Source organism: Phycomyces blakesleeanus, assembly GCF_001638985.1.
Source record: "Phycomyces blakesleeanus NRRL 1555(-) unplaced genomic scaffold PHYBLscaffold_7, whole genome shotgun sequence".
NCBI classification, from domain to species: domain Eukaryota; kingdom Fungi; phylum Mucoromycota; class Mucoromycetes; order Mucorales; family Phycomycetaceae; genus Phycomyces; species Phycomyces blakesleeanus.
Genome location: NW_017265140.1, coordinates 712,050 through 729,984, shown reverse-complemented (window position 1 = coordinate 729,984; position 17,935 = coordinate 712,050). Strand labels below are relative to the sequence as shown.

General features: G+C 35.2%; 5 protein-coding genes across 5 annotated transcripts; 1 reads left to right on the top strand and 4 right to left on the bottom strand.

Moving 5' to 3' along the window:
* The first annotated feature begins 1,780 nt into the window (after window positions 1-1,780).
* Window positions 1,781-3,831, top strand: PHYBLDRAFT_132644 (glycosyltransferase family 2 protein). Its single transcript, XM_018429508.1, has one exon. The coding sequence runs from the start codon at window positions 1,989-1,991 to the stop codon at window positions 3,504-3,506; it is 1,518 nt and encodes a 505-aa protein (XP_018293447.1). The 5' UTR covers window positions 1,781-1,988; the 3' UTR covers window positions 3,507-3,831.
* Window positions 3,832-3,975: 144 nt separating this feature from the next.
* GSK2 (glycogen synthase kinase GKS2) lies at window positions 3,976-6,276 on the bottom strand (the record flags this gene model as incomplete). Its single annotated transcript, XM_018441282.1, has 7 exons — window positions 3,976-4,076; window positions 4,322-4,508; window positions 4,742-5,042; window positions 5,192-5,427; window positions 5,549-5,635; window positions 5,819-6,012; window positions 6,201-6,276. The coding sequence occupies 7 exons, from the start codon at window positions 6,274-6,276 to the stop codon at window positions 3,976-3,978; spliced, it is 1,182 nt and encodes a 393-aa protein (XP_018293446.1).
* A 3,524-nt stretch (window positions 6,277-9,800) lies between these two features.
* On the bottom strand, window positions 9,801-11,869 carry PHYBLDRAFT_143650 (hypothetical protein; the record flags this gene model as incomplete). The annotated part of the gene is made up of 4 exons (XM_018431034.1): window positions 9,801-10,324; window positions 10,402-10,758; window positions 10,906-11,512; window positions 11,636-11,869. The coding sequence occupies 4 exons, from the start codon at window positions 11,867-11,869 to the stop codon at window positions 9,801-9,803; spliced, it is 1,722 nt and encodes a 573-aa protein (XP_018293445.1).
* PHYBLDRAFT_77688 (hypothetical protein) lies at window positions 11,853-13,489 on the bottom strand. Its single transcript, XM_018443287.1, has 6 exons — window positions 13,297-13,489; window positions 13,032-13,223; window positions 12,768-12,915; window positions 12,604-12,691; window positions 12,149-12,359; window positions 11,853-12,052 (listed from the first exon to the last, which is right to left on the bottom strand). The coding sequence occupies exons 1-6, from the start codon at window positions 13,480-13,482 to the stop codon at window positions 12,017-12,019; spliced, it is 861 nt and encodes a 286-aa protein (XP_018293444.1). The 5' UTR covers window positions 13,483-13,489; the 3' UTR covers window positions 11,853-12,016.
* Window positions 13,490-16,005: 2,516 nt separating this feature from the next.
* PHYBLDRAFT_166649 (hypothetical protein) lies at window positions 16,006-17,631 on the bottom strand (the record flags this gene model as incomplete). Its single annotated transcript, XM_018435455.1, has 8 exons — window positions 16,006-16,222; window positions 16,299-16,442; window positions 16,507-16,714; window positions 16,781-16,906; window positions 16,963-17,058; window positions 17,169-17,243; window positions 17,327-17,465; window positions 17,515-17,631. 8 exons carry the CDS (start codon window positions 17,629-17,631, stop codon window positions 16,006-16,008), a joined length of 1,122 nt encoding a protein of 373 aa, XP_018293443.1.
* Window positions 17,632-17,935: the final 304 nt, after the last annotated feature.

Here is a 17,935-nt window from a genome sequence, read left to right as displayed (position 1 = left end):
ATTGATTCTGAACACGTTTTTTATATAATCATGTAAGTAAGCTGTTTGGATATAAACTATCTAATGTTAGCTGCTTGTATTATAATAAAATAAGAATAAGAATAAGAATAAGAGAGAAGTTGTCATATTCTGATGATTCTAAAAAACATATTAAACATATTAAACATTATATACAGGATTTTATTTTACAAGGTCCATTCTGGTCAAAAGAAGTATTCTTCACTCATATGTATATAAATTACATGTATTGTGACATATGGGTTTCTTTGTTAGACATATTTAATTCAAAGTAAAGAAAAAAATCATATCAAATTATTGACAAATACACCACTATAAGATATATATATTCAGTCTTTATTCTATTAAGCAATATTCTCCCCATCCCTTTCTTTTCCTTCCCCTCCTAAAATCTCATCCAATTTTGTCCTTTCTTTTGAATTGTGCTATTTTATATGTTATATTCTATAGACGCATGTGTATTTATATTATATTATATTATATTATATTATATTCTAGAGATTCAACTTGGGTACTTAAACCGAAAGGCAGTAGAGAAAAAAAACAAAAAAAAAAGTTTTGTAATGTTGTTTAATGAAGTAAGGCACAACATGTTTCTTGACAATCTATTTTACTTTTTTTTTTTTAAAAAAAAAGGGTTGGATTTGAAATAGATCAAGGTTCTGTCCCTGTATATTGAATTGAAAACTTTTGTACACCAAAACTATTTGATTGTATTTTGTAATCCTTTTATTTTGTTTTGTTTCTTAATTGTCATATCATGTCAATACCAGACCAAAGAAGAAAGATGAGTTAGTCAGTTGCTTAGTTACTGAATCGGTTACACGGTTAATTGGTTACTATGTTATTTAGTTGCTATGTTGTTTAGTTGCTAGGTTATTTAGTTATTTAGTTACTTAGTTACTTGATTATTTAGTGAGTCAATCAACCTTATCTCAACTTGACTTAACTCATCAAAACAAACAAACAACCAGCCAACTAAAAATAAGAAACCAAAAACATTAGACAAAAGGTACGTAGGTTCAAAAGCAGCATGTCTTCCTAATGCTCTTCTTATTGGTTTTTTTTAAAGGTGCTCACATAGACATTACTGTGCAGTGAAGATAGTTTATAATGTGTATGTGAGTACACATAGTTGAACTTTTTTTTTAAAATTTTTTATTTTGGGTCAATTTCCTCCTGAGATTTACATACTTTTTTTTTTTGCTGTGCGTTCATTCAGTACAAGTTAAACTATCCTTGAATGCGAGATGTCTTTTCTTTTTACGTTTTACTTTTCACTTTGCTTTTACCAATAACTTTTGAAAAAAAAGGTTACTTTATAGGTTTAAAGAAGTTAGCAAATAGGTCCATGCACTTCATAAATACCCTAGACAATAATAATAATAACAAAAGACGCTTCAATATTTTTGACGGTTACAAAAAAAATCTATTTTTACTGTTCGTAACATTTTTATATATATCTCCGGTCAAGAAACCATTATTATTATTATTTTAAGAAAAAAAAAGTAAAAAGGGAGTGCCAAAGAAGAGGGATCTTTTTATAGAGTAAGTGCAACAGTGATATTATAGAAGAGAATATTTCCTGGCTGGGACTGTCGTCACAAGCCAGACGGAATAGGATGGTTGATCTGATGGGCAGCAAGTATAAAAATATATTTATATAAACAACGAAACCCCAAAACTCTACATAAATATTATTGATAATTATATATATATATATACACATTACAGTGAATTTTAAATTATACACTTCTTTCTTCCTTTTCTTTGCTTTGCTTTCTTTCTTTCTTTCTTTGCTTTGTTTTCTTTCTTCATTACAATATATCTATATATTGCATTACGTTACATTACGTTGGGTTTTTAATTTTAGATATTTAATTTGTTTAATTTGTTAGATTTGATAAATTTATTTTATAAAGCAAACCAACAAAAGCATAAATACATATTACATATAAGGTCACTGTCTGATGTTGTATCTGACAGATGATGTTGGGCTTCTGCCCTTCTTTTTGCCATTTGGAATCATTGGATTCTACCGTTATCTCTGGTACTTCATCAAGTTAGTGGCGTGGCTGGTCTACAAGCCACGTCGGCCAAAGGAGAACCCGACCTATGACCCTGAGAGAGACGTGACGATTATCGTGCCAACCATTGATGCCGGAGAAGAGTTCAAGATTGCAGCCAGGAGCTGGTTGGCCTGTAAACCAAAGGAGATCATTATCATCACAGAAACAAAGATGCTCGGACCGCTGCAGGAGCTAGCTAATGAAGTCGATCCAACCAAAATCAAGGTCCTGACTGTATCCAAAGCCAACAAGCGATTACAGATGGTGGCTGGCGTAAATGCGACGCAGTCCGAGATCATTGTGTTCGCAGACGACGATGCGATCTGGAAACCGACGATGCTCGAGTACATCCTCGCGTGTTTCGAGGATCTGAAGATGGGCGGTGTTGGAACAAGCCAGACGGTTCACGCGGTCGATCCAAATGGCCACCAGACCGTCTGGGAGATCCTGGCCGGATATCGGTTGACGAGTCGCAACATCGAAATCGCTTCTTCAACCCACATTGACGGCGGCGTCTGCTGTCTTTCGGGACGCACGGCCGCTTACCGTACCCTCATCCTCAAGGACCCGGCCTTCCAGCACTGTTTCACTAACGACCTCTGGCTGGGAAAATATCCCCTCAATTCGGGTGACGACAAATTCTTGACACGCTGGATGGTGTCTCATGGCTGGAATACCTATGCTCAGGTCTGCAAAGAGGCCGAACTGTTCTCGACCTTCAAGAACAACTGGAGATTCGTCAAACAGGTCTTGCGCTGGACCCGAAACACCTGGCGCTCTGATTTCAGGTCGCTGTTTACCGAACGCTACATCTGGAGCCGCCACCCGTATGTTGCATTCACCATGGTCGACAAGCTTTTCAACCCTCTGACCCTTTTGGCTGGTCCTATCTTGGTGGGTGTGTTTGCGTCGATCCAGAAGAACAAGGAGGACCGGACAAGCGAACCGCTGCCGGGATGGAACATTGCTATCTCATACATCATCTGGCTTCTGGTCACCCGTGCCATCAAACTCGGTCCACACTTCATCAGACGTCCACTAGACATCTGGGCGTTGCCTGCCTGGTTACTATTCAATTACTACTTTGCGATCATGAAGATCTACGCCCTCTTTACTCTACACGAGGTAGGCTGGGGTACCCGTGCTGGTATTGGAAATGAGCTTGCGGCAGACATTGGCAAGCAGGATATCCAGATCGCTGCCGACGCTGCCGACGCTACTCAGAATCCAAATGGTAGGAATACAAAGATCGAAATGAGTAGCGTTGGCAATGAGCCCCCACAAAACAGACCAGGCGTCTACATTGCTCCTCCAGTACACGATCCATTCTGGTCTGAGGATGACTATCGGACTGAAATGGGCACTGATGGTGCTCTTCCACCTCACACTCAACTTCTTCAAGGACAAGAGCGTCGTTAATATACATCTCTCTACACTCACTCATATATACACTCCCATACATTCAATTTCACACACACACACACACTAATATATATATATATTATATTATATACTTTCTCCCTCTATTTTACTTTTTATTTTATTTTATTTTATTTTACTACTTTGTCCTATCATCGTCTCTCTAGTTTCACGTTTTCCTTCTTCTCTTTCATCTTCCCTCCCTCTTTGCATTCTCATTAGGTTCTTTCTTGTGTGCATACATTCAATAAAAAAAAACACTATAAATAGAAGAATATATATATATATATATATACATATATTCTCTCTTTATCTCTCTCTCTATATATCTTTTCTCTATTATTTTTCGTGTGTGTCTTACTTTCCATGTCGATCCTTTCTTTCCGGACGATTCTCCAAAAAAGTAAATTTAGAGAACGATACAGCCCCGCCAATCAATCAATACACCATAATCAATTTTCTTTTTTGGTTATCGTTCAAAGCTCATCAAATCAAGGCCCCGTTTCACCAGCATTTCTTTGGCGTGTTCCGGTACAAGCATGTTAAATAACTCAGAGTCAACAGATAGTTCTATGCATTGTGTATATACATTACATTACATTACATTACATTACATTACATAAATACATAAATACATATATAGGACATATACATATATACATATATACATGAATATATCATTATTATACTTGCTGCATCTCGTTTATTTTATCTTAATCGTATACGCATATGAAAACAAAAACAAAACAAAAAACATATATAGAGATAGAAGTATATATAAAAAGATTTGTAGTTTATCTACAAGCTATCTTTACCTTGAGATGAAAAGTCAAACAGGGGTGGAAGAGATTTGCCATTACCAAGACGTGTATCTGGATGTCGAAGTTCATCAAAGAAGGGGTGTACAAGCAGTTTGATTGCAGTGTGTCTAATAGTAGGGTTGTACACAAGTGTGCGCGACATCAAATCAACAGCCTCGGGCGGTGTTCTCCAACGGAAAAGCTTTACAAATGTTAACCATGTAAATTGATTGGGTGTTTATGTTTTGTTTTGATTTGATTTGCTTTGTTCAAAAGGGTATACATATGTATATAATCACTTTATCTTTATCTTCACTTTTATCTTGATCTTGATCTTAATATTCCCTTTTTTTGTTATTGTTTCTTCTATATATCTACTGGTAACTAGGCAACCATATGTAACTAGGCAACCATATAGCTATATATATTTTTTACCTTTTGGAGAGAATATGGTTGTATCTGAGGAAATTTATGATCAATGTATCGAGGATTCATAGCCTTGATGTCTTCTCGTGAAGGAGTTCCAAGTACTTTTATGATCTCTACTAGTTGGTCAATAGCACTCTCGCCCACAAACACTGGCTGTCCAAGCAGCAATTCACCCATTACACACGCTGCTGACCACACATCGACCTGACTCGTGTAGTCTGTCGCACCAAAAACAAGTTCGGGTGCTCGATAGTACCTTGAACAGATGTAGGCCACATTTGGCTCACCTACCACCAAGCATTTCGCACTATAATATATATATAGTATATAACATGATCCGCACACAGGCACAGGCACAGGCACAGACGTATTCATACATAATTCGAATTTAGTCAAGATCCAATTACTAACTAACTAACTAGGAGTAGCATTCTAATTTATTTATTTTTTACAAACCTTCCGAAATCGCACAACTTTAATACCCCACTGACAGGATCAACTAAAAGATTTTGCGGTTTGATGTCTCGATGACATATACCAATTGAGTGAATATAAACAAGCGATCGAAACAATTGGTAAGTGTACAGCTTGACTTGCAACATTGGAATCGGTTGCTGAATTTTGGCATGATAACGTGCCACCCGATGAACCGTCTCAGGAACATAATCCAATACCAGGTTAAGGTACACATCCTAAAATTAGAACCAAACAACAACAAGTAAAAGAAGTATATATTTATGTATATATACGTGTATGTGGGTTAGTATCATATTATTACTATACAATAAGTTCTTTTTATTTTAGTAAACTTACCCCTCGGCTACCCGTGGAATAAAAATAGGCTTCAAGGCCACACACGTTCGGATGATCCATCTTCTTCATCATTTCTAGTTCACGGTTCTAAAGAAAAAGAAGAAAACAAAATTCTCCGATTATTAGGAAAGACATAGATCAATCAATCAAAGTTTCTATCCTTTCCTTTGTCTGTATATTCTCTCTACCTCTACCTCTACCTCTACCTTTACCTTTCTCTTTCTCTTTCTTTTTTTTTTAATTTTTATTATAATTATTTCTTTATTTTACCTTGTAGCGTTTGTCTTGTAATACTTTTTTGATCGCGTATTTTTGTCCATTTTTTACAAACCGGACCTGGCACACGACTCCAAAGGATCCACTGCCGACAACCTTTTGATGTCTGTACTCCAGTTCAATTCCTTTTCCTGTCTTGCCTTCTTTGGCAGGGACTCTTGTAATTTGTGGGGATTCCTGCAAAGTATCTTGTTCAAATATTTATTATTATTATTATTATTATTATTATTATTATTATTGTTATAGTTTTTTTTTTAAAAATAATAATAATAATAATTAAATAATATTTCATTTCATTTATTACTACTCTTATTTAAAGAACCACCCGAGCAACAACAACAAAGAAAAGAATCTGCCCATTAGAACATTAGTTCACCTGATTTCTTCGAATTGGTTACAGATCCCGTCAATAAAGACAGATCACTTGTTGCAGGTGTCTTTGACTGACTCATTCTCAATCACGAACTATTCTTTGTGTAAAGTAAGAATGTCTCCCAAAAAAAAACCAGCTAATCTAGCTAGGTAGGTTGTATGTGGGTGGGGGGGAGGGGAGGGGGGCTGTCACGTGGAGTGAGGATTATATATGAAAGAGAGGAGCAACAAGAGCAGGCTAGTTTGTGGGTATGTAGGATGATTGGATTATAAGTTTTCCTGAATTGAATATATCAAGGGTGATTGTACAGGTAATTTATATCCTTTTCTTTTCTTTCTTTTTTTTACTATATCGGAGTTGATTTTATCTTTATATATAGGAATTCAATGAAAAAGTGGAACCACACAATTCAAATATTCTATTCTATATTTGTCTTCACATGACATTGCAGTTTGTTGTAAGGAGACAAGCTGCAAGCCTTTCATTGTTGTTGCTGTTGATTTTATTGTTTTTTTCTTATATATTTTTGCTTTAAAATTTAAATGTACATATAAAGATTGTTCTTTCTCTTTACATTCACTTTTTTTTATTACAAAATTCAAGTAAAAAGACGCGTTTTTATATATATGTAATTTTTCTGTAAAGAAAAGTTGCGTTTTACAATATATAAATTCTAGCCAATAAAAATCTAAGGTTACCATAAACTCAACAACAACAAAAACAACAACATCAGAAACTATCTAAAAAAAGTTTAGCTTTATTTTATTTTTTTATTTTTTTATGAAAAACTATATGAGTTTAAAATAATTTTTTTCTAAAACTGCCTTTCTTTTCGTCTTTTTTTTTTTTTAACTCTTGACTCAGATAATCGAATCAATTTATCACGTTTTGTTCAATTTCGATATAATCACTAATTCTAAATATGTATATATATCATTATTGGCCAAAGGATATAATAAATAAATAAAGGGGGGTGAAGAGTATATACTAAAGTGAATTAACACAGATAGTTATCTTCTTTAAAGAGAAAAACAGCCTAGTAATGTATTGCCACAGTTTCTTGTATAATCATATACTACAGTAACAAAAATAACAGTCAGTAATAAATGTATTTATTTGCGTGTTGTTCAAATAAGAAAATCCAAAAGAGAGAAAAAATGAAGAAGAGGATGAGAAAACTATGTACTGGATTTGTTATGACAAATGAGAAAATAAAATAGAAACGTTTGAAAAATAAAGAAGTTCCTTTTTTTTATCTTTTGCTTCTTCTGGTCTAGTTAGAGTCACACGGCAGTGTTGATGAAGTAATATACATATGAATGCAATTGAGGATTTTGCTTTTTAAAAAGCATAAGAAGGTTCGAAGGACGGTCTGGATGGGATCTTTAAAGTTGCTGCGCCAAGGAAATTGTTGAAAGGTTTTCTCTAGAATAACGACCAATCTGTTCGCATGCATTGTCTAACCAAGACATAAACTTCACCATATAACTGTAGTTGCAATAAATAAATAAATATAAAGCAAGTCCAAGTACTTGGCTAGCATAGATGTCTATACCAAATAATAAGAATAATACTATCTTTTGAGTACTAACCTTTCGTATTGCATTTTGTATTTTTATTTTAGAGAAAAGAAGAAGAAAAAGGTAATCAGAGTGTTAAAAAGCAGTGTATAAACGCACACACATACACACATATATATATATACCAAAAAAAATACTAGACGTCAGGATTATCTGATTCTAGTCAAAGCCAACGAATGAATTTTTATTGACATACTGAAAAATCATATTAAGTGCGCCAAGAGAGGATACAATAGGTCATGGCGCCTGTTGAGATTATAACTTAATCGCTTGGCACTTTCTGTAGAACCACCCGTTTTTTTTTTGCTTTTTTTTGCTTTCTTGGAAGGATATTGTTCTCACCTTGGAGGGGTGTTAATAAACGTTTTATATTTAAAAGTAATAAACCAAAGTATATTCCGTCTTTCTTTCATTCTACAATTTAAACATTCTGTAGGATGAGCGAAATATATAGATAAATGTCTATAAAGAGGGTTGTGATCAAAATAAAGATGGTGAAAAAGAAAATCAAAGCAAATCAAACCAAGTTTTGAAACTAAAATAACTAATGGTAACTATTCTACAAAAGAAGTAGGACAATAGATAAGGACATCATACAATATTAAAAAGGTTGAGATACTGTACAAGTAATAAGTTACGCGCTATTACTATTACTATAGCTACTATTATGAAACTGTAGGTAGTTTCATCCTATAGATAAGTAAGAACCATCAATTTTATTAGAGCTTCTACTGAAAACAAGTAAATATTGAAAGGCTATCTATCTAAAATGTCAAATTAGCTCTTGCCGCAGCAACTTGTTGATTCTTATTTCAGTATCAGAGAACCGGAACTAATGCCGCCGTACAATCTAATGGGAAAACTAATCCGAGACCCAGCTAGAAACTGTCTTGAAGAACCCTCCTTTACCATTTATGAGCACATCCTTGTCTCCCTAATGTTTATAAAGTTACATTGCTATCACTATAGCAAGAATTACAATGAATAGTATGTAACGACATTTTTCTTTGTTTAGTAATGATATGCAGATCCGTATCAATAGTGACACTAATTTTTATATCAATGCTACCAAATCAATCAAGAATAAAGGCCACTCTAACTCTTACATTCTAGTTTGTCTATTTTCTTTTACTTGACTACAATAGCACAATCTATATTTCCATTTATGCAGATATTTATTATATACTTTGAATACTTTTTTATTTATTTAATAAAAAAAAAGGATCATTTTGATCATTTCGATCAATTAAATACAAATAAGCTGAGCAAAAACTCTTTACATTTGTAAGTAAAATGGTGAGATACATTAAGATCCACCATCTTGAGGTAGTTTGACATTGGTTGCTCAAACATTGATCAAATAATCTCATCTTTTCACTCTGAAAAGCAATTTACTAATAATATTTTGGATATTTACACAACTAAAGACGTTATTTAAAGACTCGACAATAAAAGTGTGTGCTCCAAACATTAATCTTTATATGCGATGGCAGGGTTCTATGATTATTTATCGCGAGCATTATATATAATGCTATATGGTGGCCGTGTGCTTTTATTTTCTATCATTGCCAATGTATCGATAGGATAATGTTAATTAGTAGGTAATGAACTAAAAAGTTCAAAAAAAAAATTACTAAATCAAGTGCTGGCTGTATTCTTTGTTTTGTTTTGAAAAAGAGGAGCCCCAAGATATCCTCCACCCATATTTGGTGCTAGAATTATTGGTGTATGTATTATTTCTAGAATAATGTATTGTCTCAAGCTATTCAAATTTTTAGATTTAATTTACAAGATTCATTACAAGTAGCTTCATATATATATACTATCAATTTTCTAATTGAAACATAACGTGTGTGAAATGTATTTTTTTAAGGTTTGAAAATAAGGTTTCGTTTTTAGTTTTTCTTTAATTATAATTATTCCAGTATGTAGGTAATGGCATTTATAAGATATTATTTTATGTTATATGTAAGATATATGTATATATAGTCTGATGTAGTAGTTGGTGTATAGATATATATTCTCAATCATGCTTGTGCGTAAGAGTATTCTTTGTTTCTTCTGTATCCAATTTGGTAGCTTCATGTTGTACGGCGTGGCTGGTGGAATCTCCGACAATGTCAATGGGCGTTTGTTGAATGGTTCTTTCTTCTACATCTGACATGACAGGCCTTGACGAATCTTCATGTTGAGTAGACAATAATACTGGATTTGACGAGTTTATGAATCCAGACATTTCTTCTTTAATTAGTAGATTTGTATCAAGAACTACACTGCTTGTATCAGATGATTCAGTAACACCTGGCCCAACAGTGTCTGACAAAGATTTGTCCTCTTTGGGCACTTTTGATAAATTAGGCGATCCGGGCCGGTTGTTTGCTGTTTCTGTAGGTATGGTAGGCACGATAGGAACTACTTCATCAATTGATGTGCGAGGAGTAATATCTCTTTGCATGGTGTGTGGTAGTGTGCTGGTTGAAACAACAGCTGGGAGAGCAGCATAACTGTTTGTTGTTTCGGACTCTTCTTCCTCATCTTCGCCAGAGCCTTCAGGGTTATAACATTTTTGCTTGCAAGTTGGACAGAGTGTCGATTTTTGTGAAAGCCATGGATCTGGTGCACACCAATGACAATAAGATTATTCTTGTCATTACTTATGTCCATTACTTCTGCATCTTCTTTCTTTTTTGGGTAGTAGTACTTGCCTATACACAAAACACAGAAGCCATGTCCACAAGGCAGTATGCGTATTTCATGTACATCTTCCTCAAAATCATCCAGACATATAGAGCAGCTAGTATCTCTAACACACCCAGTCTTGTATTTTACTACTGGAAATGAGTTAAGGACATTTATTGGGAGTGGTTTCTTGAGCTGTTCCATGCGATATATCTCTTCTCTTCTCTGTGTTTCTTGGGCTAACTGGTTAGCAAGAGATCTCTTCATCCACCAACGTAAGAGAATAAACGCCGCAATTATGACTTTTAAAAAAACATAGTTTAAACAATATGTACTTTCCAATTGTTTGTTTGATTGTTTGATTGATTGATCCTGCTGTCTTTGTTGTTTTCACTTACTTGCAAACAATAATACAGACAGTCCAATAATATAAGACAAATACTTTTTACTTGATTTGAACTCCTCTAGTGTCTGTTCATGGCTGCCAGTCGGAGTACTATCTACACCAGTACCTGGCTGACTGGCAGTGCTATTGTTAGTACTTGTTGAGCTAGTCCATTCTTTTGCTCGAACTACGGGAGCCAGCATCCAATAGGAGGTTTCATTTGCTGTAAGTTTCGCAAAAGCTTTTGCATATGAATTTAAAAGGGCTCGACCATACAACCTTGGTACAAAATAGAGTGGAAGACTACGATTTCCCACAACAATATTATTGTCTAGCATGTGAGAAATATTACGCTCGTTTACAAGCTCTCCTGAATAAGCTTGAATAAAAGTTGTCCCGACAGTTGCGGTAAGCGTGTATTCTATATCACCGGCGGGGTAGCTGGTGTTGTCGTAGATAATTACCGCCTCCACATTAAGACTGTATGCTAAAGATAGACTACGTGCTACTTCAGATTTTTCGGTCCAGTTGCAACCCCCACGCTCAACAAGAGCAATTTTTGATTGTGTTATTGTACTGTTCAGTAAGCTACTATTATAGTTGATGCTCTGCAGACGCTCGAGAGTCAGATTACTCGAAAGGCAGCACTTCTCAAAGCTAACTATAGCACGCTAGGTGGTCAACACAATAAGTATGTTGTGTCGTGTTGTGTCGTGTTGTTTTGTTTTGTTGTACTGTGTTGTCAACCAGCACCTTTTATTACTGCTACCACTATTAGCAGGAAAACTACATACCCTAAAGGTCATTATACTGTCTGTTCCAGCATATACAGTCTGAAAGTCCTGGGAAGAAGCGAGCCTGGATGTATCATTTACAGAGCTTGCAAGGACATCCGAATTGCTGACATTACGAAGGAACTGCTCTTGCCAGAATGCAGGATTACGAATCGTTTGAGACAACACTCCCGCTGCGCATAATAAAAGAAGATAGAATGTCGCCACCAGACGATGTGAATGAGCCGATAACATGAAGTTTAATCAAATGACAAAAAGAGCATTTGTAAAAAAAAAAAGCACACTGGTAAGCAACAGAATGTGATTGAGCAGGTTACACCAATGATTTCATGTAAGGCAGCCAAGGCCCATGGCTGTATTATTTTTTTTCTTTCTCTCGCTTTAGTCCAAAGCCATATCGACATCTTCGTTAATGGTCTATATAAATAGGTTGATATAGATATATCAATATAAACTTAGATTGATTATAAAGAGTGTATATATATATATATATATAATATTATTATTACGCACCTTTTCTGTTGTCTTCATATAAGCCTCCATTTCTTCATCAAGCTCTGTTGCGCTCTTAGCCTTTCTTTGGCCCTCGCCTCTGGCACCTCGACTGTTTTCTCCGCGCCCTCCGCGGTTACCGTCTCCACGTCCTCCACGTCCTCCACGTCCCCCGCGTCCTCCACGGCCGTGGTCATTCCTGTCTCCACGATTATTACGGTCTCCACGATCGCTGTTAATAAATAAGATCATTCAGCATAATACAATAAAATCGAGGTTCAAAATGACGATAATCAAGTTGAACAAATAGTACAGAAAGTATTATCCCCAAAAGACAAGAAAATTTCCCATTCTGGTTGGCTTAGCACGCAGTCTTGTGTGCATGTTTCCCTTTGACCAACTTGCTTCGACAGTATAAACGTATAAAAAAAGAAGAAGACAGAAAGGAGTTTCCATAGGAGTGGTAATAAACATACGTTGTGTAGCTTCGGAAATTCTGGCGTCCATTTGAGACTTTGGGGCGGCTAGTGCGTAGTGGTGCAATCACAATATGCATTGCTTGACCTGGTTTGAATCCAATGGATTCAATCAGACAGTCATGCTTCACATATTTGTGTATTATCATCATGCTCTGACTTACCATCGAGCTCAAGGTTGTTATATTTTTCAATAGCCTTATGCGTGTCTGCGCTGTTGGAGAAACGAATAGTGGCTGTACCTGTAGATCTGCCAGAGCGATCAAATTGAATACGTGTACGTTCAACCTGACCAACTGCTCTGAACAATTCCTATAATAGTAATGGTAATAATAATAATAAAAGAAAATAATAATCAGGTTTAATATAAAAAAAAGAAAAGAAAAAAAAGCAAACATTTTTGATATCTATTTAATTTTCCAACTTACTTGGAGATCGGCCTCCGTAACGTTGTAGTGAAGATTCTCAATAGTAATCTCATTACTTTCTACTGATCTTGCAGCAGAATTTCCACCTAACCGAGACGTAATGGATCTATTTTCGTTATTGCTATAACCATTAGAGCGATTGTCTTCAAAGAGATCGTGTTTCCACTGCTGGTTGACGGTCCGGTCGTTGCTCTGGTGGGGTGCCGGAAGTCAAAGTCAGATGCTATTTCGAGAAGAAGACAGCAGTAGACTACCACAGACTCACAGAGGGGCTGTCTCTTAATTGAACAGTTCGAACAAACGATTGTACGATGCGTGAAGAACCAGGACCGGCAGTTCTTTTGCGGATACCGCCAGACGAAAATCTATCTTGGTTTCTGTTTCCACCAGATCTTTCGTATGTACGTTCCTTGATGACTTCATCAAGAGCTCTATCCAACTGAATTCCCATTTTGTAATTGAAAGAGGGAGAAAGGTAAGGGGCTTTCTTTTTTTTTTTCTTAAAAAAATCGGTAAACCTCGTCTGCAAATCGTAACCAGTCGCACTCGCATTGGATTATCGCTCGTGTTTTTGTTGCGTCACGTAGTGTGACTGTGGGTAGGTTCCTGGCGATTCGGTCATTCGGATATGCGACTGTTCCAAGCTGCTGGTGAAAGTGGTTGGGGTTGAAAGAGTGCCAAAAAAAAGATAAAAAGTTCTATGGACGATTCATGTGTTATTCATGTCCTTGTTTTTAATATCAGAAAAGACTGTATATTATTTCATTTTTTGTTTCTACAAGCTTTAGTGTGCATTCCAGCTAGATCCTAGATTGTACAGACACACTTGGACATACCCACATGAATATGTAAAGGTGTTCATTTTAACAAAAATTAAATATCGTTTTGTATTCGTTGATAAACTCAAGATGGAATAGATAAATTTGGCTGTGAAGGATATTCGTTATGTACGGAGTATAAATGCTGGTTATGATTAGTGTTATTAGTAGTAAGCTTAAAGATCATAGAAAATACAATAAGTATTAGAACACGACGCTTTTCTGTCAATCCTCACGCTTTACTATTTAACTAATCTAGGGATAACAGCGTATGGCTTAAGCTTAGTATTATAATTTAGTACTCTAAAGCAAAAAAAAAAAAGTATCAATAAAATGTTAAGAATTGTATATATGAGATATTCGTTTCTAATGATGTAGCTGCCCGCTTTAATATGCCTGCAGATACCTCTTTATTTAACATATTCTATAAACTTGTCCTTCTCGTAATCAAATGTTTTCATTTTATTTACTTTTATTTATTTCTCATATGTGTGATCTTTGGTTAGTTACAGTTTGTACCTATCTATCAACTGAATATATTGTATATATTATTTCTCTCATACACATGTTGAACCAACAACTTTTCCCCAACCATCTATGTTCTTCCTATAAAATATAACATGGCCAAGTAGATCAAATTTATTCCAACAGAAGAAGATTATTGTTATTATTTCGCCAAGGCCTTCAATTGAAGGATAACTATTGGAAGGATTAGTTTATTTAGGGTGTCAATTGGTTTTATTATTAATATTGTTACTGTAGAACAGCAAATACTTGCCCAATTGCAGATGCAGAATCCTCCAATTACTTGACTATGTTGAGTATATACTTAAGAATCTTGGGAAATAATTTAATCCTTATTGCAATATACATAGTTCACGAAATTAATACGCATAAGACATGCATAGAATTCGAGTGTCGATAGGATAACTTTCTCCAAACTTTACCAAATAATGCTTATTAAGACAGGATAGTATTTATGACATAACTGCTGATAGGTTTGAAGTAGACAGTATCATAATTCGAGAAATATATATCATGTGCTTATAGTTGTTCTCGTTGGTGCTAAAGTTTGTGTTCTTACGAATACTTATTGTATATGAAAAGTGCATATTATGGCTGACAAGATTATTATATAATTAAACGTATAGCAGAAGATGAAATATTTTTCTATTCCATGATGTATAGGTTAATCTATTGTAAAATATATGGCTTTCAGCCAGCACCATAAAAAAATACATATTTAGGAGTATATTTTTCTTTAATATGCTCTGGATATGCATAAAGGTTTATCTTGGAAAAGCCTCCTGCTAAAATAACCTTTCTTTTTTTTTTACCATGGTGGGTAACAATGCTAGCTTATCTAATGTGGTTTGAAGGCCTCTTTATGGTGGCATGTTTTATTTTCACAAATACGATGGCTTAAATGAATTCTTGTCATTTGCTCGCTTTTATGTGTTATTGAATCACACCATTACATTTTGATTCGTCCAAAACATTTCTTAATTTGTCTCAATCTAAAGTAGAAACTGTATTAAATTTAAATCCGGTATTCAAACCGTCTTCGACAAACATATATAATTTGAAATGTTATTTTTTCTGGGGTAAAGTATGAACACACGAATACTGTGAAACAATCTTTCTCTTTCATATTCCTTCCAAAAAACTATTCAATATACCAAAGTCAGAGCTAGTAACTTACTAAATTGCTTGCTTAACAAAAAAAAAAGGATCGCATGGGAGATGTATTGCATGGTACCAAAGCCACATTTAATTATAGGAATATCAATATTGAATATTTTCTGTATTCGGTGAACTGGCCGCAAAAAGCCATTTAGAGTCGTATGTTTATGCCAGAAAAACGTCTGTGTATCATATCAAATACAGTAATATTGTAATCATTGTCGGAACTATCTTGATACTTGAGTAACATATTACAAACTACCTTTGCACAATTCAATAAAGGTTCATTTGTGTAATACACTTAGAGAATGTCATATTAATGTATAATGTCAACCATTGAACTTCTCTCATATTAACCCCAGAATATCCCTATTTCCCCTAAGGTCTATAGTTTCTTGGTTACCAGGTGAACAAGTTTTAAAAAGAAAGTATGTACAAAATATATTCATGTGTTCAGATACTTAAACCTCTAATTACTGGATAACATGATGGCTGCCATACATCTTATAGCTAATAGCCATCTTTTGGCTACTCTCTTCATCTGTTTTCGGCAATAAAAGAAGGGTATAATCATTTTCACCCCCCACAAAATAGTAGTGCTGCATATTATCCCATCCGAACGGCGAATCATGGAAACCCCAAACGGTCAGGGAAGTCCAATTTTCAGTTACTTTGACAGACATTAGCTTTCTAGAAAATATTACCAGCAATTTTGGTTTGCTCCGTTCGTTAGATAAAGATATCAAATACTTTTTAAAGTACATACCTTAGTGCTGAGAGTATACTGCTAATAAGAGCCGGAAGAATAAACCCTTTCCAGGTAACAAGAACACCATGTTGATGTGCTGCATTAGGTACAGGTGCCCTATAGGTAGACACAAACGGGTCTGGTTTGTCATTGCTAGACAGTCTGAAATAAGAGAATAATTAGATAAAGTAAAATATAAAGGGAGTACGCTTCACCCCTTACTTACCTTTTTGCTTTCAAGTGCACAAGGCCAAGCCATTCAACTGCATCAATGGACTTTTGCTCCCACATTTTCTCAGATGTACATGCTGCAGGTCGTAAATTATCAAAAGAAGGGATAGTGATCCCAGATATATCCTCAATATGAGCACTATTTTCCAATCTTCTGTAAGATACACCTGCAGGCCATTCAATATCCAATGCAGATCCTGTCACTAGAATAGATCAAACCTTTTGTCATTATTTGCCCTCATTATTTTTCATCCAGGAGTCTTCATTACCTTTGTCCACTGAAGCTGCGAGCATTTTGATTGGGTTTGTGAAGGTACTTTCCAAACACCACAATAATCTTTCATACATTTTAGTACCAGGAACTAGCTTTGGATCCCCAAGATCAATCCTGACAACTTTTTTTTTTACAAATATGATGAGCCGTTTATCAATTAGCCTTGATATTAATTACCATATCGTTGGCGTTTCATATCAGCTCTTGTTTGTTTCCTGGCCTGAATACCAAACATTTCATGGGTTGATTTTGTAAGGTTCATGACAAGTGTACCTTTATTTTCAAAAAAAAATTGCAAACAAATAAATTATATAGGTATTCGATCCATCTTACTTTCTCTTTGATGTGTATGCGCAGTGGGTATAATTAAAAGTTCAACATACCATTGAGATCCAAAACAATCACATCGTCTGAGTCCAGATGAGTATCCACACTATGCAATACTAAACTCTTATGGCCTAAATATAATAAAAAATGAGGAGTTTAGGTATGGATAAAGGGGCATTTGTTTAATTTTTGGATTTGGCTCAATAGAACATACCAGACTGAACATACGTTTTCATGAAAGTAGGGTCGAGTAAAGTAGATAGTTTAATATCAATTTGATAAAACCAGCCGAGATCTTGATTTAGATGAGCTTGTGCTCTTTCAAGAGAACACGCTGGAAGGAATATAGCTACCTGTATGCAAAATAAGTAATGTAAAACGTTGATTTAAAATTAATCTTACTTGATGATTAAAAGGGTGATTGTCAATGGGGAGTGTGTTGGTGTCAAGATCAACATAAGCGAGATCTGCTGCTGAGTCGAGATCTGGAAGTTCTGGTAGATATGTCTTTCGGCTCATGATCACGGACTACAAGCAAAAGGGAGTGTCGTTCGGTTTAAAAACCAGCCAAAGCGCGTCTTATTTTTTTTGTAGTTGTGCTTGTGCCTTTTCATTGGCGTGACTGTGAGGAACAGACCTGGTTAGATTTCCTTTTTTGCACATTTGCTCACCGCTCAGAACCCCGTTCCGACATGATCTCGTATGTTTGGCTTCCTTGTCATAGATTGGTGCTTTTTCTTTTTCATGTGTTCAGGAGAGGAAATGGGAGACGCTGGAAGGGAAAGTTCCGCCAATACTGTATTTCATCTGGTTGGGATGTGAA